The 27,953-nt window shown below is 41.7% G+C and overlaps 1 protein-coding gene across 1 annotated transcript; it reads left to right on the plus strand.

Moving 5' to 3' along the window:
- On the plus strand, window positions 1-27,859 carry LOC130550112 (G surface protein, allelic form 156-like). The gene is made up of 34 exons (XM_057327486.1): window positions 1-94; window positions 1,400-1,660; window positions 1,800-2,066; window positions 3,175-3,435; window positions 3,620-3,880; window positions 7,433-7,690; window positions 7,772-8,032; window positions 8,121-8,381; window positions 8,549-8,812; window positions 11,424-11,687; window positions 11,811-12,071; window positions 12,499-12,756; window positions 13,291-13,551; window positions 13,693-13,959; window positions 14,052-14,315; window positions 14,652-14,909; window positions 15,028-15,288; window positions 15,498-15,758; window positions 15,855-16,115; window positions 18,610-18,876; window positions 19,362-19,622; window positions 19,887-20,147; window positions 20,584-20,844; window positions 20,928-21,185; window positions 21,284-21,550; window positions 21,742-21,999; window positions 22,471-22,731; window positions 23,095-23,355; window positions 23,966-24,226; window positions 24,408-24,668; window positions 24,828-25,115; window positions 26,266-26,295; window positions 26,401-26,454; window positions 26,768-27,859. Exons 1-34 carry the CDS (start codon window positions 1-3, stop codon window positions 26,839-26,841), a joined length of 8,127 nt encoding a protein of 2,708 aa, XP_057183469.1. The 3' UTR covers window positions 26,842-27,859.
- The last annotated feature ends 94 nt before the right edge of the window (window positions 27,860-27,953 follow it).

The following is a 27,953-nucleotide window of genomic DNA, read 5'->3' on the forward strand; positions in this document are numbered from 1 at the left end:
ATGGTTCCTGCAGCAAGGAGATGGGAAGCAGTAACCTCAGGGCGCCTCCATACAGCCAACCAGAAGGAGAACCGAACTCGCCAGATCAGCACCGGTCTGGGGAAACAGAGGGACACCAGGTGTTGTGCCGAGAAATGCACCCTGCCAGATTATGCACCTCCTTCAATAACACTCTGTCCGATTGGCTAATTCTAACCCCTCCCCACACCTAATCCTAATCCCTCCCCTAACACCTAATCCTTGCCCTAACCATTGTGGGGAGGGGGGTGCATAATCTGGCAGGTGTGCATTTCTCGGCACAACACAGGCAGGGTGCAAAGAGCTCTGGAGCCTGGACAAACAAGAATAATTAGAAACTCGACAAGACTAGGATTTAGTAACACGACTAGAAAGTTCACGACTGGAAGTCAATGGGTTAGTAAACTAACGGACTGACATGAGAACACAGGGGATTAAATAAGGAGATAGCGGGAGTGGAAACCGGTGTGATGTGATTAGCGGAAGTGAATTCAGGTGCGCCGTGATGAGGGTGATACGGAGCCCCCCTGTTCACCCCTCGGAGAAAAAAAACAAGACCCGCAAATCCGTGGCCACAGTTTTGTAATTCGTTCCCTCAGTTTAAAAATCCGTGCTCCGTGATCAGACCCGGGACCTGACAATTAGGCGTGTGATAAGTTTTTAAATTTACATGTGTGTTTAAATGAATTGTTACTTCTGATGTTTTTTCCAATGTTTATGTTTATTTTGGGCAGAATAGCGATGTATAGAAATCAATGTATAGAAAGTGAGTGTGTACTGTTGTAATGGCACATGTGTAAATGTTTAGAAATAAAGCTTCATGACTGTATTTAGATTTCAGAATAAGCACATTTGTCTCGTTAGTCTGCTGATCTGATATGTACGCTACTGTAATGAAAATGAACATAACTCATTCTATATCTAATAAGCACTGATTTTAAATAAATAACCATTTACATGCAAGACATTTGCGTTGTAAGAATGTACTGTGAGACTTTAGATATAAAAATGGGGACTGTTAAGTTGCTGTTTTATCATTAATATGTGACAACTCTCTATAATTTAATAGAACGTTTGGGCATACCAACATGGCGGCGCGGTAGCTTCAGTGTAATGACATCATGAGCAATCCAGTCGTTTTTATAGATCAGTGGTTAAAATATACATTTTGCATCTAAAGACGCAACAATTGAACGTGATACGTACATGGCATGGTAATAAAAACATTCAGGGCTTTACTGAAAACATTTGGGGTTTCAGCCCCCTTAGGCCACCCCTGCCCTAAACTATTGAACGGTAGTGTATTTATACTGCTTCAAACTCATTGTGTCAGCAAAGTTTTGTGGATTTGGGTTTCATAACACACACTTGTCTCTCGTAGCTCCCTGTGTTCCTACTTTCATTGTGGCCACCACAGACTGTGACACTTCCATCACCACAGTGAGCTGGGATTCGGCTCGTGGTGCGAGCAGGTACACCGTTCATGCGGTGAGCACATCAGGGCACAGCACCATCTGCCCCAACACAGACACCACCTGTGCTTTCTCCGACCTGCAATGTGGACAGACCTACACTATCACAGTCACAGCTGAGGACGACAACTGTGTGAGCCTGACCAGTGTGCCCATCACTGTCATCACAGGTATTGTAGATTTATTGAGTTTGTTATAAACTTCTAATAATTAGTGGTGCAGAAATCACTCACATCATTCACATAAAAAAATATGCTGGCGAAAGTGATCATGTTTTGTCACTAACCCTCTCTACACTTATACCATCAGGTCCGTGTCCACACCGTGATCTGAGAGCGACTCCGAACTGTGGCTCTAACTCTGCCCAAATCTCATGGTTGCCCGGTAACGGCACTCTAAACTATAATGCTTCAGCTGAGATCGGCTCTGATGAAGAGCACTCGGTCAGCTGTAGCACATCTGGCTCCTCCTGCAGCATCACTAACCTTCAATGTGGCAGCAGTTATCAGATCAGCGTGACTGGACAGGGACTCAGCTGTCCCAGCCGAACAAATGAGTGGATTACTCTCCAGACAGGTAATAGCCTCAAGAGACACCGACACCCTAAAATGAAAATTGGTATCCAGAAAATACAGTGTTAGAATAAAAATCAGACCACACAATCTTTATAAATGTATATAGCCTATAATGTACCTATAATTACATATAATATATAGGAATGGATTGATGTACTGGTAATGCAGTAATTGAATGACCGTTAAAGGGATAGTTCACCCAAAACTGTTTAATTATTGATCGGAAATATGCTGTTTAATTGTGATTTTTGCCAGCGATTTTAGAAATATCTTCCTTCCCAAATTCAAGTAGATAAGACTGCTGTGACATAAATAACTGGCCAGAGGCGTTGCAAACATGGCCGCCAAGTGGCATGACTTCCGTAAACGGACTTTGCCTAAACACAGAATTGGGACAGCGAGCGCTTACTCGCTTAGCCATCTGCCAACAGCTTTCACCCACGTCTTTCAAAATAAAAGTCTTGCATCAGAAAAACATTTAGAATTATGTTTTGTTGTTATTGATGTTGTTACTGTACACGCAGCGACCCACCAGTTGAGAAACACTGCTCTAGTTGTTCCAAAGCTGTATAAATTCCGTTGTTTGGTTGAACACAGAGAATGATATTGACTACCATAGTAGGAAACACTACAACAGTAGTCAAAAGTGCCTAAAAACTGTTTGCTGTCCTACATTCTTCAAAATATCTTCTTTTGTGTTCAACAGAACACCAAAAAAATGTAAATTTTCCTACTTTGGTAGTCAATGGTGTCCAAGAACTGTTTGTTCACAAGCATTCTTCCAAATATCTTTCTCCATGTTTATCAAAAGAAAGAAATTTATACAGATTTGGAACCACTTTAAGGTGAGTAAATGATGACAGAATTTAAATTTTTGGGTGAACTGTCCCTTTAAGAGAGTCAAAAATCGTGGAGTAGAAATTTAGGGACATGTTCTTGATCATTTCCAGCCTTGACATCCTAGGTTAAAAACAATTTTAAAAGTGCAAACTCATTTTTTAAACTTTGTATTCATAGTTTACTTGCTGTACACACCGCAGAATGATTTTTGAAGTTGTGGGTGGCGACAAAATTTTATTAAATGTCATTTCGGTCTGATGTTCCTTCAGAGCCATGCCCACCCACCAACGTGTCCCTCAAGTCATCTTGCGATTCGGACACTGTGTCTGTTTCCTGGGCGGCTTCTCAGGGATCTCTCGCCTACATGGCTGTTGCAGAGAGTAGGGAAGGCCACAGGGTGACATGCAACACCACCCAGATGACCTGTGACGTTAGCGGTCTGCAGTGCGGACAGACTTATGAACTTTATGTTTTTGGTGTGGATGGTGACTGTATTGGAACAAGGAGTGAAGTTCGCGTTCTTGAAACAGGTGAGACCTCAAAGTGTGTTAAACCCTCCTCAGTGCTTTGTGGGTAAGAGCAAATATAAAACATTCTAAGTTGAATGAGCTGTATCTAGACTAGAATATCATAGGAAGACTTCAGTCTTTTCTGTATGCCGCTGGTTGCTTCATTGCTGAGTAAATCGTTCTCTGGCCTTTGTGTTTCTTCTAGCTCCTTGTGTTCCTCACGACGTTCAGGGTATCCTGGAGTGCCAGTCAACTGTTCTCAATGTCACCTGGCAACAGAGAGGTCACGCACATCACTACCACGCCACAGTAAAAAGCAACAATGGTGATTTGATGGGATGTGATTCAGATCAGACCTTCTGCCAAGTACCCAACATCCTCTGCGGCCTGACGTACAGCGTGGAGGTGGTTGCCTATAGTGAAACCTGCAATAGTTCCCACAGCTCTGTGCAATATGTCATGTCAGGTAATGTCATGAATCACACAGGAAGAACCCAATTGCAGGCAGCGGGAGATGAAGGGGTTAACAGGAAGCTTTATTTTAACAAGACACACAAAACAAAAACCCACAGTGGGGAAAACAAGACAAGATAATAATGGAAATCATAAAACAGGAACATAAACTGACTAAACTAAACTACAAAGACTAAATACCACACTAGACAAAACTACAATGAACTAACAATAACTAGACTCACGGAACCACCAGGAACAGGAACAAGTATGGGTCAGGAAACTTTGACAACACAGCACAAAGCACAGAGGTAAGTAAACAGACAAAGAACCATACACAATGACTGAGCACAGGACAATGAAACATGAGGACTATATAAAGGGGAGGAAATCAAGAGGAAACAGGTGCGGGACATGAACTAATAACAACCAATAACGAGGGATACAAAAGGGCGGGAACACAGACAAGGACCGGAGAGAGTATCGAAGGCCGAAAGGGTCGAAAATGACTCTCTCCACACATAACAAGGGATCCTGCCATGATTCTGCCACATAACCAAGAAAGACATGACATGATGAGGCAGAATCACGACAGAACCCCCGCCTCAAGGAGCGATATCCTGACGCTCCTCAAGGTGACAAATGGGACAAGACAGACTGTGACAAAGACAAAATCCAACAAGACATGGTAAATAACATCAAAGGCAAACTGGGGACTTAACAGGGGAAGTCCTGGGAGAAACAAGGCTGAGGGCCAGCTGTGTCACCGGCTGGAAGACCGGCTGAATCACCGGTTGGAAGGCCGGCAGACTCCCCGGCTGGAAGACCGGCTGAGTTCTCGGCCTGAAGGCTGGCTGAGTCGTCGGCTGGAAGATCGGCTGAGTCGCTGAATGGAAGACCGGCTGAGTTCTCGGCCTGAAGGCCAGCTGAACCATCGGCTGGAAGGCTGGCAGACTCCCCAGCTGGAAGGCCGGCTGAGTTCTCGGCCTGAAGGCAGGCTGAGTCACCGGCTGGAAGACCGGCTGGACTGCCGGACTGGACACTGGACTGAACACTGGACGGGATGCCAGCTGAACCGGACTGGACGCCGGCAGCACTGGATTGGACACTGGACTGGAAACCGGACTGGATACCGGACTGGACGCCGGCTGCACCGGACTGGACGCCGGCTGCACCGGACTGGACTGGACACACGACTGGTCATCAGCTGCACCGGACTGGATACCGGCTGCACCGGACTGGACACCGGACTGGACACCGGCTGGGATGCTGGCTGCTGCACCGGCTGGGACGCCGGCTGCACCGGACTGGATACCGGCTGCACTGGACTAGACGCCAGCTGCACTGGACTGGGACGCCGGATGCACCGGACTGGATGCTGGCTGCACCGGACTGGACACTCCTCCATGATGCCTCTCCCTCCTTCTCCACACCACCGGGTGCGTTGCCAACTGTGGCGGAACCGTGGGGACCGGAAGGAGTTCCGTGTCGGAGGAGTCCACAGACATCGTCCCCGAGTCTCTCCTCCCCCACTCGCCACGGGTGCCGCCAGGAGGACCGGGGACCGTGGAGCTCAAGCCAGAGGGTACTGGGTCCCCCCGGGTAGCGGCAGCCAGGACGAGGCCCTCCGGAGCGATCGACCGTGGGGCGGAAGTTCCGAGTGAGACCTCACCCCCGGGATCGTCCCGGTTGGCCACGAACCTGACCATGTCCGCAAACCCTAGGGGAGCCAGCAACCTCTTCTCCGACGGTGTGAGGCGCCGAGTGAGGCAGCAGTTGAAAATCATTTTCAACTCCGCCTCGCCAAACTCGGTCACCTCCGCCACCGCCGAGAATGCCCTGGCAAACTCCTGGTTCCCGTGATTCCCCTGACGGAACCCTAGCAGCAAGTGGGCTTGGCGAGAACGTGGGGACGACGCTGTATCGTCCATGATTGCTGCCTGCTGGGTTCTGGCGGGCTCAGTCATTCTGTCATGAATCACACAGGAAGAACCCAATTGCAGGCAGCGGGAGATGAAGGGGTTAACAGGAAGCTTTATTTTAACAAGACACGCAAAACAAAAACCCACAGTGGGGAAAACAAGACAAGATAATAATGGAAATCATTAAACAGGAACATAAACTGACTAAACTAAACTACAAAGACTAAATACCACACTAGACAAAACTACAATGAACTAACAATAACTAGACTCATGGAACCACCAGGAACAGGGACAAGTATGGGTCAGGAAACTTTGACAACACAGCACAAAGCACAGAGGTAAGTAAACAGACAAAGAACCATATACAATGACTGAGCACAGGACAATGAAACATGAGGACTGTATAAAGGGGAGGAAATCAAGAGGGAACAGGTGCGGGACATGAACTAATAACAACCAATAATGAGGGATGCAAAAGGGTGGGAACACAGACAAGGACCGGAGAGAGTATCGAAGGTCGAAAGGGTCAAAATGACTCTCCACACATAACAAGGGATCCTGCCGTGATTCTGCCACATAACCAAGAAAGACATGACATGATGAGGCAGAATCACAACAGGTAACTGTGAAAGATTTGTGATATCTTTCAATGCGATGGATAGTATTTACAAGTAAAAGCACTAACAATATTCCGGTATTGGCAATAACTGTGATTTTATAAATGTGATTATTGATATTGTAATCAATAATTAATAAATAATGTGTAATACTACACATATGATAATATAATAATTAATGCAGCACTAGTATCTGGTTGACACCTCCAGATAGTAGGTGAAGGTTTTGCACCCATTTAACATTTTGCCTTATGAGCCACAATGACTACAAACTCTTTCTTTTTGCCTCCCTAAACTCGTATTTTGACCAAAAACAGAGAAAGCAAAATAGGACAAAATTTAAAATGGATTTCACTGACAACTTTATATTAGTTGTATTTCAAAATATGTCAAAACAATATTGTCATTGTGACATATTATCATTTCTTTGGTCATGATCATCAAGAAGTGTATACTGTGCCAGCGCTAATATATTGTATATAATATAAATACTACAACTTTACTAAAATTGTACCGTAACTATATCTGTAACTTCTTTTGCAGGTTGAAATTCGATTTAAAATTAAAAATCCCATATTTTTCTTCATAAACACCATTATCTCTATGAATAATATTTAATAGCTGATTATCTCTTGCATGGACATTCTAGCAGCAGAGTTATCATAGTTTTGTTTTTAGTTTTATTGTAGTTTTATTAATATTTTAAATTAGCTTTTATTCATAGATGTTTAATTTTATTGTGAATTTTTTGTCAATTTGTTATATGTTTTTGTCATTTTATTATTTATTTGTTTGTTTAATCTTATATAGAAACATAAAAATAAATTATGTGTATTTTTTATTTTAGTTTTTATTTATTTTCAGTTTATTTCTGAATCATCATTTTTTGAAAATTTCCTTTAGTTTATGTTTTTCCAATAATGTTTAGGCCAATATTGATTTGATTTAAATAAACAGAAACGTTTTTTTAGTAAACTAAAATGACCTTGTCCAGCAGCTCAATGTGATATTTGTTTTCTTCAGCCCCCTGTGCGCCAGAGGAGATCACAGCCGTTGTGGACTGTGAATTAAACACTGTGTCGGTATCATGGGACTCTAGTGTGGATGGTGTTCTCTACATTGCAAAAGCATTCTACAACGACCAAGATTATTTCACTTGCAACACAACAGAGACCAGCTGTGACATCACTGTGACCTGTGGCATGACATATAACGTTACTGTAGAACCATTACAGAATGGTTGCATTGGGGCGAAAGCGCCAATTCAGTACGTCATGGCAGGTGAGTCAAATTTAGCAGCTGTTTAATATACAGTATGTCTGTGTCATGATTCACCTCTGATGTGTGCGTTTGTGCATTCAGCTCCTTGCGTGCCCATTATGCTGGATGTTGAGATGGACTGTCTGTCTGACTCGGCTTGGCTGACATGGGAGGAGTCAGCAGGGACATCGCTCTACATCGCCATGGCAATAGACAATGATGGACAGTTGCTTCAGTGTAACTCAACTGAGGGCCAGTGTACAGTTGAGCAGCTGCAATGCAGTAAATTCTACAACTTCAGCGTGATGGCGTCTAACATGCAGTGCGACAGCCCCAACAGCAACACTTTGAGATCCGAGACTGGTGAGTCGGACATATAGTAATGAGCGCTTTTCATAAATAGAATCACTGAGTACATAATATTCACCTTCTGTCTCTCTGTATTCTTCAGCCCCTTGTCCTCCCCAGAATGTGCTCACATCAGTGGGCTGTGACACTGGTAAAGTCAGTGTGATGTGGGATGAGAGCGTTGGAGCTTTGAGCTACACAGCCACGTTAGAACTTGCTGATGGCGAGACCACCTGCTGCACGGCAGACTCTACTTTCTGTGAGGTCACTTCCCTTCCCTGTGGCCAGATGTATGTGCTGACGGTCACTGCCGAGGGACGGACGTGCAACAGCTCCCAGAGCACTGAGGTCATCGTACGATCGGGTAACACACCTACGGCCAATTCCATCTATGAGATCTGATTTGGGATCCCATTTTATAAGCCAAGAGGTTTTACTCATACATTGGTCAAGTCACGCCATCCTTATTGTGTTCAGAAACATACAGGAGTAAGGTGCTCATTTTTCACTTTGGTGTATTTTCACCCTCAGTCCCCTGTGTTCCGGAGGCTCTGGTGTCTAAAACGAGCTGCACTGATAACGTAGCTACCATGACATGGGCGAGCAATGAGGCCGGTGAGCTCTACACTGTAACGGCCTTCAGCGTTGATAGGGAGTTCTTCGATAGCTGTTCAGGGTTCAGCCAGTCATGTGATCTCATGATGCTGAAATGTGGTGTGCCATACATCGCTACGGTGACAGCACAGGACAGCATCTGCACCAGCCCACCCAGTGCAGCAGCTGTAATTCGGACAGGTGGGTACCATTTTTTAGTTCATGTGCGTCATTACTGATATTTTTGGAAGGCGTGATTCATTTATTCAGCAAATGAGTGCCTAATAAGAAGGCAAGGCATTAAAGAGAAAAATGGAGAGATATACCATTGGAGATCATTTAACCATGAGGTGACCTATGAGTAGCCGTTTAGGCCTTAATTATTGAAATGACTCTTACAAACACTAGTGAAATAAAAACATTGATCAAACTTAGTGAAATTCATTCATATGTATTAATGAAATACATCTTACAAACACTAGTGAAATAAAAACATCTATCAAACTTAGTGAAATTCATTAATATGTATTACTGAAATACCTCTTACAAACACTAGTGAAATAAAGCATCGATCAAACTTAGTGAAATTCATTCATATGTATTATTGAAATACATCTTACAAACACTAGTGAAATAAAAACATTGATAGAACTTAGTGAAATTCATTCATATGTAGTAATGAAATACATCTTACAAACACTAGTGAAATAAAAACATCGATCAAACTTAGTGAAATTCATTCATATGTATTATTGAAATACCTCTTACAAACACTAGTGAAATAAAACCATTGATCGAACTTAGTGAAATTCATTAATATGTATTACTGAAAAGTATTTTACAAACACCAGTGAAAATCATTCATGTTTATTACTAAATAACCTTTTACAAACACTAGTGAAATTCATTCATATGCATGCTAAACAGCCTCTTATAAACACTAGTGCACTACTGAGGCAACATATTTCAGGTATAGTTGATGAAAGATTTCAGTGTAGTTGATGAGAGCTTATTTCACTTGAAGCTGCACCCGCACTTCCGTTTAGTTTGATTTGAGCCCAGGCAAACCTTTGTTATACATCTGTTGTGTTGCAAAATGTAGTTTTAAGAGTTCGATAGATAGAGCACAATGTGGTTGTTTAAACTCACAATCTGAGACCTAATTATAAAGTCGCGACTGTTTTAAAATGTGCTCGGTCGTCAGTGGTCACGACTCGCTGAAGACTGAAGACTTTTCAGTAATACATGTGCATGACTTTCGTTAGTGTTTGTAAAATATTGCAGTTATACATATGATTTTAGTAATGTTTGTAAGATGTATTTTAGTAATACATATGAATGAATTTCACTAAGGTCGATCGATGCTTTATTTCACTAGTGTTTGTAAGATGCATTTCATTAATACATGTGTTATGCAGGGTAGTAAGGGCAGAGTCAGAAGCAGGGTCAAAGGGTTTATTCAAAGCAATGGCAGCAAAAACACACAAAGACAAATAACACCAGCACTGGTTAAGGGGGACCTGAACGGTTCAAGAGTCTTGATCGGCTGGGTTCGCGTGATACAGAGTCCGTTGCCAGAATCCCAGAGGGAAAGTACTGGCCCGTTCCGTGCAGCACCCCGCCGAAGGGAGTCCTTGAAATGTTCCGTGCAACCACCCCGGAATCAGAATACCCTCGCGACCACGTCGAGGGTGAGTGGTAATCCTTCCGAATAGGTCCCGGAAAAAGAATCGGATCCTCCGTGGGAGAGATCTCCAGTAAGGAGACGATCGATGGTTCCTATAGCGAGGAGATGGGAGGTGATAACCACCGGGCGTCTAGTGAAACTCCTCCACACAGCAAACCAGAAGGAGAACCGAACCCGCCAAACCCGCACCGATCTGGGGAAACAAAGGGACACCAGGCAGGGTGCAAAGAGCTCTGGAGCCTGGACGAACAAGAAATAATTAGAAGGAAGACAAGACTAGGTTTAGTAACAAGACTAGACTCTACAAAACTGGCCGTCAAGGTGTTAGTAAACTAACGGACTGACAAGGAACAAGAGAATGCAGGAGATTAAATAGGGAGAGAATAGATAACGGGAGTGGAAACCGGTGTGATGAAATTAGCGTGAGTGAGAATAGGTGCGTCGTGATGAGGATAACGAGGTCTACACACAAACACCCAGCACATGAAGAGCTGTCTAACTCTCCTCCGTGTGCTAGACAAACACTTACATGTAAAAGACAGGACAAAACAAACAGGTGATCAGACCCGGGACCTGACACATATGAATTAATTTCACTAAGTTCGATGGATGTTTTTATTTCACTAGTGTTTGTAAGATGTATTTCATTAATACATATGGATGAATTTCACTAAGTTTGATCGATGTTTTTATTTCACTGTTTGTAAGAGTCATTTCGATAATTAAGGCCTAAACGGCTCCTCGTAGTGACCCCCTACGTGTTAAACAGGACAGCTTTAGATAGGACACTTATTTTTCTGATGGAGTATTTTTGTGTGTGTGTGTAAAAAAGCTTTCCTCTTACTCCAAAAATGTGATTCTTTGTTATCTTATGTGTTAATTTTTAACTTTTATTTGGACATAATTCATATTCAGGTGTGGCTATTTGTTGTGTTTTTACTAATTAATAAATTAAGCACACACAAAATATGAAAAATGACATGCTGTCATATACAGCAGATAACCCTGCTTGAAAGGGGCCCAAATACAACATAACACAATGCAAGTCACGAGTAATAAGAATTACAAACCATGATTGTTTACATGACAAAAATTCGAGAAAACCATTGATCTTCTATACTTTAGTGCCCTGCGTTCCTGAGTATGTGACTGCCAGCGTGAGCTGCCAGGAGAACGCCCTGTCCATGTTCTGGCAGGAGAGCGCGGGAGCAGACTTGTATACGGCTACCCTCATGGACACTAACGGACGTTCCACCACATGTCAGAGTATGAATGACACCACCTGCATGGTCAGTGGACTTGCCTGTGGAGAGATCTACTATGTGAGCGTGGTGGCATCGGACGGGTACTGTGACAGCCTGCCCAGTGCTGTCATTGACACACACTCAGGTACAAACTAAAAGTTATGATTTCTATGCAAAGATATCCTGTGATTGGCACAATGACCAGCTTTTTGTCACTTGTTTGTCATTGTCGTAACATGTTGAACTGAAAGTTCTGTCTGTATTTTAGTTCCCTGTATGCCTCGTAACACCCGGGCGCTGGTCGACTGTCAGTCTAGTACAGCTGTGTTGTCATGGCAGACGGGTGGCGGGGCGATGCAGTACACGGCCACAGCGCTCAGCCAGTCTGGTCATATTCTCAGCTGTGAAAGTAATGAAACCAATTGTGAACTGGCAGACCTGGCCTGTGGAGAGAGCTACAACATCACGGTGTTGGCACAGGGACAGACCTGCAGCAGTTCTGCTGTCATGAGTGGACACCTGATGGCAGGTATGCTCAGACAATAACCAGACCGATTGCATTTCACAGTTTTGCAGTAGATACTGTAGTAGTATTCTCGCAATTTATTTATTCATTGACGTAACTGAAATGTCATAAGTTTGTACAAAGATATTTCTATTCAAAGTGCTAGGAAGTGCTGTGTATATAAATTTTCATACTGAATATGGATATCAAACTGGAAGTGACAGACTCCATCTTAGATAAAACTCTGGTTCAGACTCTAGCCAACTATAGCAACTTTCTAGCAACAACCTAAAGGCAGCATTTCCATCCATCTGGTCTTGCAACCACTACGAACAGCCTTGCCAACTACATAGCAACACCCTAACAACCAACCAAAACCCCTAGTATTGTGACAGAATATTTTGCATCACTCACAATACCGGCAGAACACAACTATTTTTTATGTTTTCAGGTCCCTGTGTACCCCAGCATGTGGAAGTAGAGTACAGCTTGTCTATTGGGCAGTTGTCTTGGGATAGGACCAAAGGTGCTTCAACGTACACTGTGCAGGCTTCTACTGAACTGGGATCAGTGCTTTCCTGTTCCACCAGTGACACCTCCTGCGCCATCTACGACATGTCCTGCAGTCAGACATATGACATCACTGTTACAGCACAGAATAATGTTTGCCAGGATGTTGCTGTGTCTGTAGCAGCTACACTAGAAACAGGTCTGGTAAAGAAAGAGTTAAACACATAAAAATAAATGAAGAGTTTGGTTCCAAAATGAGATAACACCTTTTTCTTTTTTATTGTGCATTCCAATCAATATAATCAAACGTCAGTTGGTTTGTTTTGATTTAAGACATAATAACTAAAAAAAACATTTAACTAACACAATAAAACAATAAAAACACGATAACTTAATAAAAAACGTGATTTTCTTTAACTCATTTTGGAACCAAACTCTTCAAATATTCTGTCATTGTGTACTCACCCTCAAACTTAGAATACGATCTATCAAGTTTCATATTGTCGTTTATGCGTAAATGTTTAGCACACCAAAGCTCTGAAAATATAATAATGTTTTGATCTTTTCAATCCCAGGAATTTAAGAGTCATAACACAATTTGAGAGTATAACACAAATATATGTACAGTATATGACAACATAAGCATACAAGTTTTGAAATAAGATAAGACAACAAAAGCAGAACAAGACATCTAACTGATTGCGTGTCATTCTCATTACGTGTTATTCTCTAGATCCCTGCCCACCACAGAACGTGCACATCCATCTGAATTGTTTAAGTGATGAAGGAGACGTGTCGTGGGAGGAAAGCATAGGGGCAGTGGCATATGTGGCATACCTGGAGGGTCGTAATGGTCACAGCGTGTCCTGCTACACAACGGGATCCAGTTGCAGTGTGACAGGGTTGATGTGTGATACTATTTACCAAACTCAAGTGCATGCCATCGGAAGAACTTACAACAGCACAGACAGCGAAACAGTTCTCATTACATCAGGTTTGAATATTGATTATATTATATACAGTAGGATTTAAGTGACATTGACTATGAATGGTTGAGTAAAACCTGTATTAGCTAGTGAACAGTGTCCTGTCCATTCAAACTAAGCAGGCTAGTGATAGGTCTCTGTGTGTCCAGCCCCCTGTCCGCCAGACTCCAGTTCGGTTGCTGTTGATCTGAATTGTGAGAATGCCACGGCATTGATCACCTGGGACTGGAGTGATGGAGCTACTTCCCATGAGCTCACTGCTACCAGTAGCGATGGCCACTTTGCATCCTGCGTTTCAGAAGAAAATTACTGCAATATCAGCGAGCTAGCATGTGGGCAGACTTACATGGTCAGCCTCACTGCAATCAATGACCAATGTCAGGTTACCCATGACGCATATGTCACTTTCCAAACAAGTGAGTTGACATGTGGATGTGCCAGGCATCATTGGTTCTCAGAGAACTAGAGTTTAAAATATACCTCAATAATTTGCCCTTTTGCCCGTTAGGTCCTTGTGCTCCACTGCGTGTGGACGTGGACTTTCAATGCCAGTCTAGAACAGCCATAATTACCTGGGAACAAAGTGACAATGTGCTTTACTACCTTGTAAGTGCCACCCTGAGCCCAGGAGAAGCAACTACAGTTTGTAACTCTACAAGTGACAGGTGTGAGCTGACCGGGTTGCAGTGTGGAGAGGAGTATGCCTTCACTGTAACGGCCTACAACGAAGTTTGCCACAGTGACGTCAGCAGTACTGCATACATTCACACAGGTAAACAGTTAAAATCTCCTCAAAAATGGCATTTTAAACCATAAAGTCATTTTGTTTGCTTTGTCATCCACTAAGCTGGCCACGATTGTCTCGTTTGATGGTTTTAAAAGGGTTCTGGACACTAGAAAATAATTGTTACCCTAATCACTGTCTCATCCAATTCAGAGCAAAAATGTGACTGTAGTGTACCTACATTCAAGGAGGAGGATGATCTTGTAATTGGCATTCCTAGTTTGAAATTAGTTAAAATTCTGTCATAAGTTAAACGTTTGCACCATGGCATGGATAGTGTGATCCTAGGTGTTACCTTACAAAACCCCTGCCATGTCTCCACAGAGCCTTGTCAGCCAACCAAACTGAACATTATAGGATCATGTGATAACAACACAGTTCTCTTGAACTGGGATGACAGCAGAGGTGCATCAAATTACATGGTGCATATATTAGGCAACCTGGGATATGGCGACTCCTTCCAGACATCTGAATCTATCCTAGAGCTGGAGCTTCTCTGTGGACAGACCTACACCTTTACCACAGTGGGGCAAAATGATCTCTGTGAGAGTATAGAGAGTGCCCCAGTCCAGTTTACGTCAGGTAAGATAGGACATAATCACAAGTTGTTCATTTTCAAGAGGTTTACTTATTTCAGTACTTCTGATGTTTATGCCTTGTTTGTTGTTATTTTGTTGTCTTTTCCCCTGCTTCTCTGTAGTCCCATGTGCACCGTACAATGTTGAGACCTTTGCACAATGTGAGGATAACCTTGCTGCTGCCAGCTGGGCTGCCAGCGATGGAGCAGATATTTACACCGCCATTGCCGTAGGAGAGGATGGCCACACCCATGTGTGCGTGACAAACACTACCAACTGTATTTGGGATGACTTACATTGCAGTGAGATCTACACCGTCCATGTAATTGCCAACTCGCAAGCCTGCAGCAGTGCACCCAGTAACAGCACAACCATCCACATGGGTAAGTGACGAAGAAAATATAAAAACACACATATGTTTTTAATTTTTAGATAATAACTTGCACAGTTTCAGATGTTGTTGAGGTCTTACGTAAACTCAACAACAGTGACTAACAATGGCATACTGAGTCACTGTATGCTTGAATAATGGCACTAATAATGGATAAAATAATGTCTCTATAGTATACTGACTATTGCCTCTCGTGCACAGCTCCATGCATCCCTCATAACCTAAAGTCTGCTTTTGACTGTCAACTGAAAGTGACTTCCCTCACCTGGGAAGCAAATGAAACTGCCGAGCTGTACGTGGTGTCTGCCGAGTCCACCACCGGCCACCAGGTGGAGCTCTCCACTGGTAACACAAGTGCCCAGATCTCTGAGTTCAGCTGTGGTCAGCAGTACTATGTTACTGTGATTGCTGTTGAACAGATATGTAGGAGCCGTGCCAGCAATGTTTTAGTTCTTCAAACAGGTTTGGAGCCACATACAAAAACATATTTTTAATTATCTCAATAACTCTGTTACACTTGTTGAACAGCTTAAAGTACATCTTTCTGTGTCTTTTTAGAGCCTTGCATTCCAGTGTCTGTCTTTGGCTTTATGGATTGCATCTCCAACATTGCCACAGTGTCTTGGGAACCAGCTGATGGTGCAGAATACTATACAGCAACTGTGCAAGGTCCAGATGGGCCATTGGGAACATGCATGTCTTGGTCAGTGAGCTGTGGCATGCCCAAACTGTCCTGTGGTGAATCATACAATGTTTCAGTGATTGCCTCCAGTCGCCAGTGTAACTCAACTCCCAGTGCACTTAGTACTTTTAACACAGGTAATTATCAGTATCAGCACAGATATTTTATTGTAAACGCTCTCAGCACAGCTATTTAACTGAAAACACCCTCAGCACAGCTATTTTACTGTAATCAGTCTCTGCACAGGCATTTTACTGTAATTAGTCTGAGCACATATATTTAGTCTCAGCGCAGGTATTATAAGGTAATCAGTCTCAGCACAGGCATTTTACTGTAATTAGTCTCGGCACATGTATTTTACTGTAATCAGTGTCAGCACATGCATTTGACTGTAATCAGTGTCAGCACATGTATTTCTCTGTAATCAGCGTCAGCCCAAGTAATTTATTGTAATCAGTCTCAGCACAGGTATTTTACTCTTAACATTCTCAGCACAGCTATTTTACTGTAAACACCCCCAGCACAGCTATTTTAATGTAATCAGTCTCTGCACGGGTATTTTACTGTAATAAGTCTCAGCACAGGTATTTTACTGTAATCAGTCTCGGCACAGGTATTTTAATGTAATTAGTCTCGGCACATGTATTTTACTGTAATCAGTGTCAGCACATGTATTTCTCTGTAATCAGTGTCAGCTCAAGTATTTTATTGTAATCAGCATCAGCACAGGTATTTTACTGATAACATTCTTTACAGCACAGGTATTTCACAGTAAACAGTCTCAGCACAGCTATTTTACTGTAAAAAGCCTCAACAGATGTATTTTACTGTAAACAGTCTCAGTACATGTATTTCACTGTAATTAATGTCAGCACAGGTATTTTACTATAATCAGTGTCAACTCAGATATTTCACTGTAATCAGTCCCAGCAGAAGTGTTCTACTGTAATCAGTTTCCACACAGATATTTTACTGTAAACTCTCTCAGCACATGTATTTTACTATAAACTGTCTCAGCAGAGATATTTTTCCCATAATTACTCTCAGCACAGGTATTTTACTGTTGTAGCGGTTTTAGCTGCAGGTTAAAATAATGATGAGCTAAGCTCACCAAATGTGGTTCTCCACTAGATCTATCAAGATCACATCCATGAAATTAGTTATTTAAAACATCAATTTCAGTTAAGGAATTAGTTTAGCTCAAAGGAAAATACATATAATAATCGTTATTAAATATACATATTTTACAGTCTCTGATTAGTAATATAAAGCATAACAATACTTGTATGTATTCGTCCAGCGAATGCATCAATGCTATTATATACTTTACATTATCTCATGGCGATAAGTAACGTGACTTTACTAAACAGGATTTAGAGCAAAGGTAGCATAAATCGAAACACAGTAAAAGGTACCAAGTTTGTGAACATGAACACAGAAAACCCATCACAGGTGAATATATATGGTTGTTTATTAAACTACTCTACATGGTAAAAATAATAACGATCGCATAAACACAAACAAATACATGAAACACAAACGCGCTAGGAAGCGTGGAGAGAGAAAGAGTGAGAAGAGAGAGAGAGAGAGAGAGAGAGAGAGAGCATGGCAGCGATTTCTGAACACCAATAAAAATCATCTTTAACAAAGAGGCACAAACTTAACGCAGCTATTCTATATATAGAATTGGATACTTGCAAGCTCTGTGGGGGAAAAGGGCAGTCTCCGAAGAGACACCACGAACCAGTTTTGAGGCAGGTATAGTGCAGAAGAGAGTTTTTAGAGCAGGCTCGATATTTAACTTCATGAGAGGGCATGCCCACCTGAGTTTGAATCGACCAATCAGAGTTGAGCAGGGAAGAGGTTCTTTGTCCACTCAACAGCTCATTTGCATCTTTATGACCTCCTAGCAACTTTACAAAATACCAGTCCAAATGATAACATAATGAAAAGAAAATGTTCTATGGTCACACAATATATATAAACAAGGAGGAATTGTAAACACAAACATTTATATATCAAATATGCTAGGTTTGTATATATATATAAATATGCTAAGTCATGATTCATTCGGAAGTATGACTACAAACAAAGCCTGAATTAAACTTGCCTATTTAACAATTACAGATTATTTAGAAATGGCAAGAGTGACAACATATAACCTAGATATTTAGATATATTTATAGAAAAGGACAGTTGAATCACACAAGTTCCTATTTGTCAGAGAAGTTTCTCTGGTTAGCCTAGATGAGACAGAGACTTCTCACCTCTGCTTTGAAGCTTAAGAGTCGTAAATATCCCACAGAGAAACAAAAGGGGTTATCAACACTTTCGGTGAGAGCACCAACCCAAGTCCAGGCCCCCTGGATTTGGATCTGACTCCGTCCTGGTTTCTTGATATCAACATCAAAAGACCAAAAGAGAGTGGAGGGGGTTTATGGCTCTTCTTTCAATGACTCCAACCATTTGGCTTATGCTAAATTCTCTACACTGTAAACAGTCTCAGCAGAGGTATTTTGCTGTAATTAGTCTCGGCACAGTATTTTACTGTAAACAGTCTCAGCATTATTGTTTATAACATAAGGATTTGTATGGTTTTGTTGAATTAAGCTGTCCGACTCTATTTTACAGTGCCCTGTGTTCCTACGGATGTGTCTGTGGTGATGAACTGTGACACTGCTGAAGCACATGTGTCATGGAACGCAAGCAATGGGGCAATGTACTACACCGCTTATGCCTGGAGCCAAACATTTGATTTCTTGTCCTGCACCAGCAGTGGTCCAGATACCTATTGCATTATGAGTAATCTCACCTGTGGAGGCGATTACACTGTCCAGGTGGTTGCTGAAGGTCACGAATGCTCCAGTCTGCCCAGTGAGGCGGCACACTTCCGCACAGGTCTGGTTCAGTTGATATATCTTGGGTCACATTTCCCCCCAAAATCTTCTAAATGCTATTATACTTAAAGAGAAAGCCATTAAAGCCAGTCAGATTTTTGTATTGTGCATTGTGATTGCCATTGCTATTGTTAACATTATTTATGGCAATAAAAATGTGAGATGTATGGCATTGTGTAACTGGACTAAACATATAACAAAAGAGCTTTTCTCCATTTGAGTGGATGAGCTATTTGTTGACCGATTACTGGAACAATTGTTTTGCGGATTTCTATGTGGCTAGAGCCTAATTTGAGGAAATTATGTTGACATGTGATGCCAGGTCAGGTGGCCATAGGATTTGGGGTGAAATATTACCCACACGTTTTAGTAAGGTTCATCTTTTCGGTTTTAAATGTATACTACTCTCTCATGTATGTCTACGGATACAGTACATACTTGGATACGAAAGACTGTATATATACTTACATGGTTTGTTTTCCATAGTTCCCTGTGCACCAGTAATTACTGTGACACACTTGGATTGCAACACTGACTCTGTACAGCTGCAGTGGACTCACATTGAGGGCAAAATCTCATACACTGCTGAAGCCAGCACGCCTGGAGGTCTGATCTCTACCTGCTCCAGCAACAACACTCACTGTGAACTGAGAGGACTGACTTGTGGACAGACATACAGTGTTAGAATGATGTCATATGATGGAGTGTGTCACAGCACAGAAGGAACCGCCCTGGATGTGGCATCTGGTAAGACACCAAAAATGATCTATAGATAATAATTGTTCAAATTTCTTCTAGGAAATGTTTCCTTCACAGGAAATAGTGGCATGACTTAATGACTGTTGTAATTAACGGGATGCTGATCTTTGTTACATTATTTGATGGATTTTCATGTGTAATACAAAATTACTTAAATCATCTCATTTAATATCGTTTTAAAACATTTCTAAAGAATTTAGATTTGATGACCTCTCTCACTGTCGTTTGCTCTCTCAAATTGGGTACGAACAGTACCCTGTCCACCTCAGGACGTGGAGTCAACTTTACTCTGTTCTTCAAACTCTGCACACGTGGAGTGGCACACCAGCGGAGGGGCGGAGTCATATGAGGTGCAAGCCATTAGCACAGACGGCCATTTGACAGGATGTGACAGCACAAATACTTCCTGTGTTGTCTCTAACCTCATCTGTGGCTCCATATATGACATCAGTGTGGTTGCCATTGACCATAATTGCAATGTTTCAAGGAGTACAATCACAACACTGCATTCAGGTACGTGACCCCTAAATGAACACATTGGGAATCTTAGGAATAATTCAGTAATAATTGCATTCAATTTGTGAGATTGTTTCCTACCTTATGCAGGTATGAAAATGTTCTTGTAGTTTACTCAATCTCCTGCAATCCCAGATGAATATGACTCTTTCTTATTTTATATTAAGATGTTTAGGCTAGTTGCCATAAACGTCTTTCTTTCAAGAAATGTGAAACTACATTTTGCTTTTTGCCATAGGCCACTTTCTCCCAGTATAAACAGGGTGGTATAATCTAACCGTAACCATTTGCTTTTTGCCATAGGCCACTATCTCCCAGTATAAATAGGGGTGGTATAATCTAACCGTAACCATATGCAAACCAAAACTGCTGTTTTGGTTATAGGTTTCTCAAGTTTGGATACATCAAATGTCAATTTCCGTTTTGTCCCCAGCCCCATGTGTTCCTGACCAGCCTGAGGCCAATCTAAACTGCGGATCAGGTGTGGTTGATGTGTCCTGGCAGCCTAGCGGAGGAGCTGTGCTTTACACTGCTGTTGCCCAGGGCAACGGGGGCTTTGCATCAGCATGCAGCAGCAACAGCACTGCATGTGAGTTCCCTGACCTACTGTGTGGACTCACCTACAGCATCAGTGTGACAGCATCAAACCATGTGTGTACCAGCGCACAGAGTCATAGCGTACTGCTGGACACAGGTAAAATGACTGGACGCACACAATTCACATGTTTACTTGAATCCCCACGGTAACAAAATAACAATCTCCAATTTTATGATCAGTTCCCTGTGAGCCACAAGGAATAGTTGGTGAAATGGAATGTGGAAGTCACATGGGGGTAGTGTCCTGGGAACACGAAAATGCAATTGTTTCCTACCTCGTCCATGCATCCAGTCCATATGGGGATGAAATAAGCTGGGGCGGTTCCACCAACAGCTGCAGATTACCCAGCATGCACTGCGGTCAAGCCTACAATGTCACAATCACTGCCCAGGACAGCCAATGTGACAGCCAAAGTGCCTTTTTAGAACTGCATTCAGGTACACATGCAACACCAACATGCTGCACGGTGTGCTTAATATTCAAAATATGGTAAAGCTTACCATTAACACCTGATCTTTTCCCTCCTCTACCTCAGTTCCATGCCCACCCACCAATGTACAGGCCTCTCTCATTTGCCCATCTAACTCTGCCGCTGTGACATGGCAAAGTGCCAGCGGAGCTCTGTTGTACCAGGCTGAGGGCATCACTGTGGATGGGACCCACACGGTGTACTGCAATGTCAGCTCACAGACCCACTGTGAGCTGAAGCATTTGCTCTGTGGAAGGACGTATAACGTGTCCTCACTGTCCATGGACCACATGTGCAGCAGTGAAGAGAGCACATTCACACAAGTCCATACTGGTGAGTGGCACAAATCAGACGTGCAAATCTGAATGGTGAAGCAGGTCATTTTAAACTTATTTTTTAAACCAATAACCATATCAGTTTAATGTACAAAAATTACTTTGTTGACAAAAACATGGTCGTATAAGGGTTAAGCCAAGTGCGAGTTTTTGTGGAGTTTTTCTACAATATTTTCTGTCTCTTTGTAGCGCCCTGTCCTCCTGAGGCTGTAGATGTACAGATGGACTGCTCCTCCGGTTTCATGACTGTCACTTGGGCAGCCAATCCAGATGCAGAATCGTTCCATGTGAGGGCGACCAGTGGTGGAGATTCCCTATCATGTGACTCTACTGCCACCAGCTGTTCCATCAGTGGTTTGCCATGTGGACGCTCATATTCTGTCACTGTAACAGCTGGTAGGGATGGCTGTGAGAGCCAGCCTAGCACAGCTGTCAGTGTGTCCTCAGGTAACCTTTACGACAACACAGTACTAACTCGATATGTAATATCTAAATTGAAGGGTAGTCCACGACAACTATGAATCATACATATACAGATCGTTGGGTTACACTTTATTTTACAGTACCCGTGGTACAGTGTAATGACACGTTTAAGAAAAATTAACTACATGTAGTTACTGTACTATAGGGTTAGGGTAAAGGTTAGTTGCATGTTATTATGCATAATTTATAGTAAATACTATGGTAAAAACATGTGTAACAAGGGCACCGTAAAAAAAAGTGAGGCCGAGTGTTGTCTCCAGCTGATGACCAATAAAACATGTGTGAACTGCATATTTCACAGGCTTAAAATAATTATAACATTGTCATCCTTTGTGTACATACTAATATAGATTGTTGTTATAGTTACGTTTATAGTTACTGTATCATCCTTGAAATAAATGGGTTTTTATAGTTAACATGTTAATGTGTCTGCAGCTCCTTGTGTTCCCAAGGGAGAGATAGGAAACCTGGACTGTGTTACAAACTCGGCCTGGGTGTCGTGGTTACAAGCAGAAGGGGCCGAGTCTTACTTCGTGCTGGCAGTGGAAAGGGATGGAGCCAATTCTAGCTGCTCGACTACAGCCCAGCACTGCAACATTCCTGACTTGCTGTGTGGAGCCACATACACCTTCCATGTGACTGCTGTGAATTCATTATGCCACAGCGGGCCCAGTAACACCTTCCAGATTCAGACAGGTGCAAACACAAAATCTGTGTGTCTTGTCCTTGAAACCATTAAGCGATCCGTCAGAACACCTTGAACACCCCGGCCACTGCCTAGAAGCTTCCAGAACACCCAAGCAACCACCTAGAACTCTTTAATAACCAACTAGCTTCTTCTTAGCAACCACTCAGAACACCCTAGCAACCATCTAACATTATTTTAGCAATCATGCCGAACACATTGTCAAATGAGAGTACACCCGCAACCAGAGCCCAGAACACTTTAGCAACTATCTAGCATCCACACACAGCATATTGGTCAGGCAGTGTGCTTTTAAACTACACAGGGCTTGTATACTTCAGAAATTAAACTTACGCTTTGTGTTCATCCTGCAGCTCCATGTGCTCTCACCTCCATCACTGCACACACAGACTGTTACAGCAGCCAAATAACAGTCAACTGGCAGCTGAACGAAGGCTCTTCCTTGTATGTGGCCACAGCAGAAGGTCATGACCAAAGCATCCTGGTGTGCAACAGCACAGGCACTTCCTGTGACCTCACGGGAGTGAAGTGTGGAATGCAGTATACCATTTTAGTCTCCGCCTCCTCCGACAAATGCAGCAGTATGCGGAGCCCTCCTCACAAGATTAAAACAGGTGCACTATTTCAAAACTATATTAAATCTGCCCACACTTTATTTTAAGGTCCAATTCTCGCTATTACCAAAACATTAACTTAATAAACTCCTAAATTGTTGCTTATTAATAGTTAGTAAGGTAGTTGTTAAGTTTAGGTATTGGGTAGGATTATGGATGTAGAATGTGGTCATGCAGAATATGTGCTTTATAAATACCAATAAACAGCCAATATGCTAATAATAGGCACGCTGAAACGCAACTAGTTAATAGTGAGAATTGGTCCCTATAATTAAACCTGTTAATACAACAAATGATATATAAATATGTAAGTCTGTCAAACAGAAGTTATACACACGGTAACATGACAAACAATGTAGAAATAAATGTAGCATGTAGAAATAAATAGTGACTGCCTAGGTGTACATGTGTAATTTAGATTTTTTAAATTTCCTTGGGGATTAGGGTTAGATCCAAAAATAAAAATTCAGTTAATCTGTAAACTGTTTTCTGCGTTGTTCTGTGCTGGAATTGAGAGCTAGTGTGGATTTTATGAAATCATAGCCATTGAACATGACATCTGGCCATACTCTTGCATGCATAATCATGCAACCTCTCAATTTACACGCAGCCCCCTGTGTTCCTCAAAATGTGTCACTGGAGCCATTGTGTGATTTGAGTGGGCTGAAGATATCATGGTCCCACTCTGTGGTGGCCGAGTCATACTCTCTCGTGGCCGTGGGCGGAGACGGGGATGTCCGCACGTGCACGAGCACCACCAACAACTGCACCTTGTCCCACCTGCACTGTGGGCAGCTTTACAACATTGGCATAACTGCTTCGGCCGGAAACTGCATCAGCCTGGCCAGCCAGCAGGTCACCTTCCACACGGGTGAGACTATGATACCCACACATTGCCTGATTAATAATATAACTGTTTATTAAAAGTACAAACAAAAAAACATGCAACCTAGACATGCTAAAAAGTTCCAGTGTGAATGAGCCTTGAAGTTGTTTAGCAACAGGCAACCAATTGTTAATTGTTAATAATATGTACTGTATTTCCCCTACAGTGCCCTGTGAACCTCAGGACTTTAGTGTGGCCATGCAGTGTGATACCAGGACAGCCACACTCTCATGGGCCGAGAACCATGAATCTCTGAAGTACTTCGCATTGGCCCAAACAGACGATGGGTATACACTTCACTGTGACACCACTGGTACTTCCTGTACCATCCAGGGATTGACTTGTGGGACAGTGTATAACTTCAGTGCACAGGCCTCAGATGGGACCTGTAACGGCTCGCTCAGTGTGCCAGTACAGCATGGGGCAGGTACACAATATTACATTTGAGAATGCTTTTTAATTAACTACTTTCTGAGGTATAAATGTGGTGAACAAAGTTTGGGCTGTTTTGCTGTACATCAACAAAAAGGCCATTTTAAAAGAGCCTTTAACAATGCTTCTTAACCCTCTGTTGATTCTCCTGTAGTCCCATGTCCTCCTGCCAACGTGAGGGTGAGGACCCATCTGATGGGCGACGCAACTCTACTCATGACCTCGTGGAGTTCTGTGAGCTGTCCTGATGTCAGTTACCTGGTGCAGGTGACTGGGCATATCCAGAACAACCCTCAGATGCTCATGGAAGTGTCATCCTATTGGACAGACCGCAACTTCTTTGAGCTTCCTGTGCCTTGTAGCACCTCTTACTATGTGGATGTCCTTGCACAAAATTCAGCTGGGGCCAGCAGACCATCTCAGGCCGTTAATGGTACCACAGGTAACAAGAAGCATTACTGGAATCAACATTTACTGGAGCCACCAGCTGTGTGTGTGTTACTTGGTTAAAGCGTAACTACATATACAGTAAACTAAATATTTAAAGAAGCCTCTTCTATAAAATCCCAGACAGACTGAACAAAATCAATAAGTTCTTGTTTTACATGGCACACGTCAATCCTCTCTAGACATAATAGCTTTCATTTACAAAATTTAAATGAGAGAACATTGTTGAATAAATTACTTTCTAACGTGAATAAATGTCATAATGTCATTTATTGTGCTGTTTTGTATTTTTGTTCATTGATTAAACTACAGTTCTTGAGTATAATTTACACACCTTTTATGTGCATAAAATATCTATAATGTTATTAAGTAGTATTGTATTTAATGGAAACTTATTTTGCCATAATTATTTGAGGCAGAAGACATTTGAGTTTAGAATAAATCAAAATTCATGTTCATCTCAACACAACGTGTGCTCACTGAATTAAAGGATTTTTTTAAGCAAACATTATATGTGACATACAGCTTACGACATATTAGCTGTGTTCTGCCTTTAGAACAAATGGTGCAACCAAATAAAAAACAGAGATAGTACAAACCAGAGCCTTTGAGAGAGAGAGAGAGTCGCAACAACAGAAGTTCAAAAATGTTGCGTGTCACATGATTCGTGGAGCCTTCAGATAGTTCCAGGAAGTAATGTTTTCTCTTTAAATGCTTTATTTCTTTCATTTTTTATTCATTAAATGACTAACATCTTTAAATTAGTAAAACGTTTACCTCAATCGGTCTGTTTAGCCGCAGCTCCATGCGTTACTAGTAACTTCCAGGAACTATTGAGAACCTACATGAATCACCATTGCTGTGAAAAAAACTGTTCCATTGGTGTCAACAGAGTTGACGCAACTCTCTCTCTCAATGGCTCTGGTACAAACTAGCCAGGACAGGTAGTTACTAAGCCACTAGCGTTGATTTTACATTACAAGAAGAAATTACGAATAGCTGGCATAACCCTACCCAGGACGTAAGTTTTAATAAAATATGTACACTATCTAATAGCTGACGAAGCTTTGCTCATATATCATCAATTACTATAAAACATCCACATTCTGATATTTTTTTAATATGTCCCTGTTTCTCTTTTTCAGTTCCCTGTCCAATGGATGTCACTTTCACAGGTGATAATCTCTCAGCCACAGTGGCGTGGACGTCCTCACCTTTAGCAATTGCTTTTTTATAAAATCTGGGTTAATAGAATAAAAATGTATTTAAATCTTTTTCAGGCCAAACCCAAAATCGCCGAAAAAGAGATTTAAGAGGAGCAGGACTGACCCTTGGTAAAACATGTTACACACAGTGATGTAATTATGAGCTGTTAGAATTGTATTTGGATGCATGTTTCCATATGAACTTATTTAGTATTACATATACAAATGTAATCATAAAAGTTTTTAACATGATCATAAGGAAATCAGCAACATCAAATGTTGTGGGGCAGTTTAGAATAACAGAAACAATGAAATTTGCAATGAAATATAATCCAGACATGTTCTTGATGGGTTACATAAGATTTACCCAGAGAAACAAAAATGTATTTTAACAAAGCAACATTATGTCAATGTGGTTGATTAAATGCCGTTACCTCTGCAGATGAGCTGTCTGTCCCTGAAGTGAGGTTGGTCTCCCGTGAGGGGGGCCATGTCCTACACAATGATTTTGAGTGAGGACACTCCACCTCAAGTTATGAAAGAGGTTCTGTACATCTATGATCAGACTTCTGCAGTTCTACGTGACCTTAAACCTGACATGCGCTACTGTGTCATCCTGTCTGCCAAAAACTCCAACAACGACAGCGCCTATTCCAAGCCTGTGTGTCACCACTGGGGTCTCCGGATAAAGTCACGTCCTCCAGCATAAACTGTACAGGAATGTAGATACAAAGCCAACAGTTACGGGTTCTGATATAGTGTCTTCCTCTCATTTCTTTCGTCATCAGTACTGGGATTGGGTTATTAAAGGCAACTGAGCAGAATCAGCTCATTTGACAAAATTGAAATTTGTTGAAAAATATAATAAAAAATGTTTGTGATCATCTGAACTGATTATGTTTGCTTAAATGATACTTCATAATGAACCCAATCATAACTGAACTAATTATTAAGAGTTTAATAATGGAACATCTTATATGTAATCATTTCTATTGATTGAAATGAAGATTTTATGAAATTGTTAAAGAAAATAATTAAAAGTTTGTAGCAGATGTGATTTCTTGTATGTGGTAACATTAGAAACATGATGTAACTTTTTTAAAATAAAGTTTTATATTTATCATAAAAAAGAAAATACTTTTCTGTAATCAGGTTATGATTGTTTCAATTGTTTTAATCAATAATGTTTGTAGTTAGAAGAAATAAATTGGTAAATTATCAAGCATTATTTTAAATCTATATTTCATGTCTGATGTACTATACAACAACACAAATAGCTCTTTGAGCAATTTGCAATAATAGTTTTATGCCTAAAGCCATATGAAAGAATACAAGTCTGAATGAAAACTATAATATGTGATTCAAATGATGAGCCAAGCAATGTACTAATAACTTCTGTCTTGGACTTTACTTTTTCCTAGTAATGGTTTTCTTCATGATTAAATCAATAATCTAAAAACAATCTTGCATGCTGGACGTCCTAACAAAAATAAAAAAACAACCCTCTTTCTCTCAACAGGTAGTCTGGCTTTTGTTGAAACTAGTAACTTTGTATTAGCACCTATTGTATTTTTGCTCCTGTGACATATCGCTTATTGCTCAATGAACTCTTTGTAAGTCGCTTTGGA

This window comes from Triplophysa rosa, unplaced genomic scaffold (genome assembly GCF_024868665.1).
Source record: "Triplophysa rosa unplaced genomic scaffold, Trosa_1v2 scaffold235_ERROPOS495182, whole genome shotgun sequence".
Taxonomy (NCBI): domain Eukaryota; kingdom Metazoa; phylum Chordata; class Actinopteri; order Cypriniformes; family Nemacheilidae; genus Triplophysa; species Triplophysa rosa.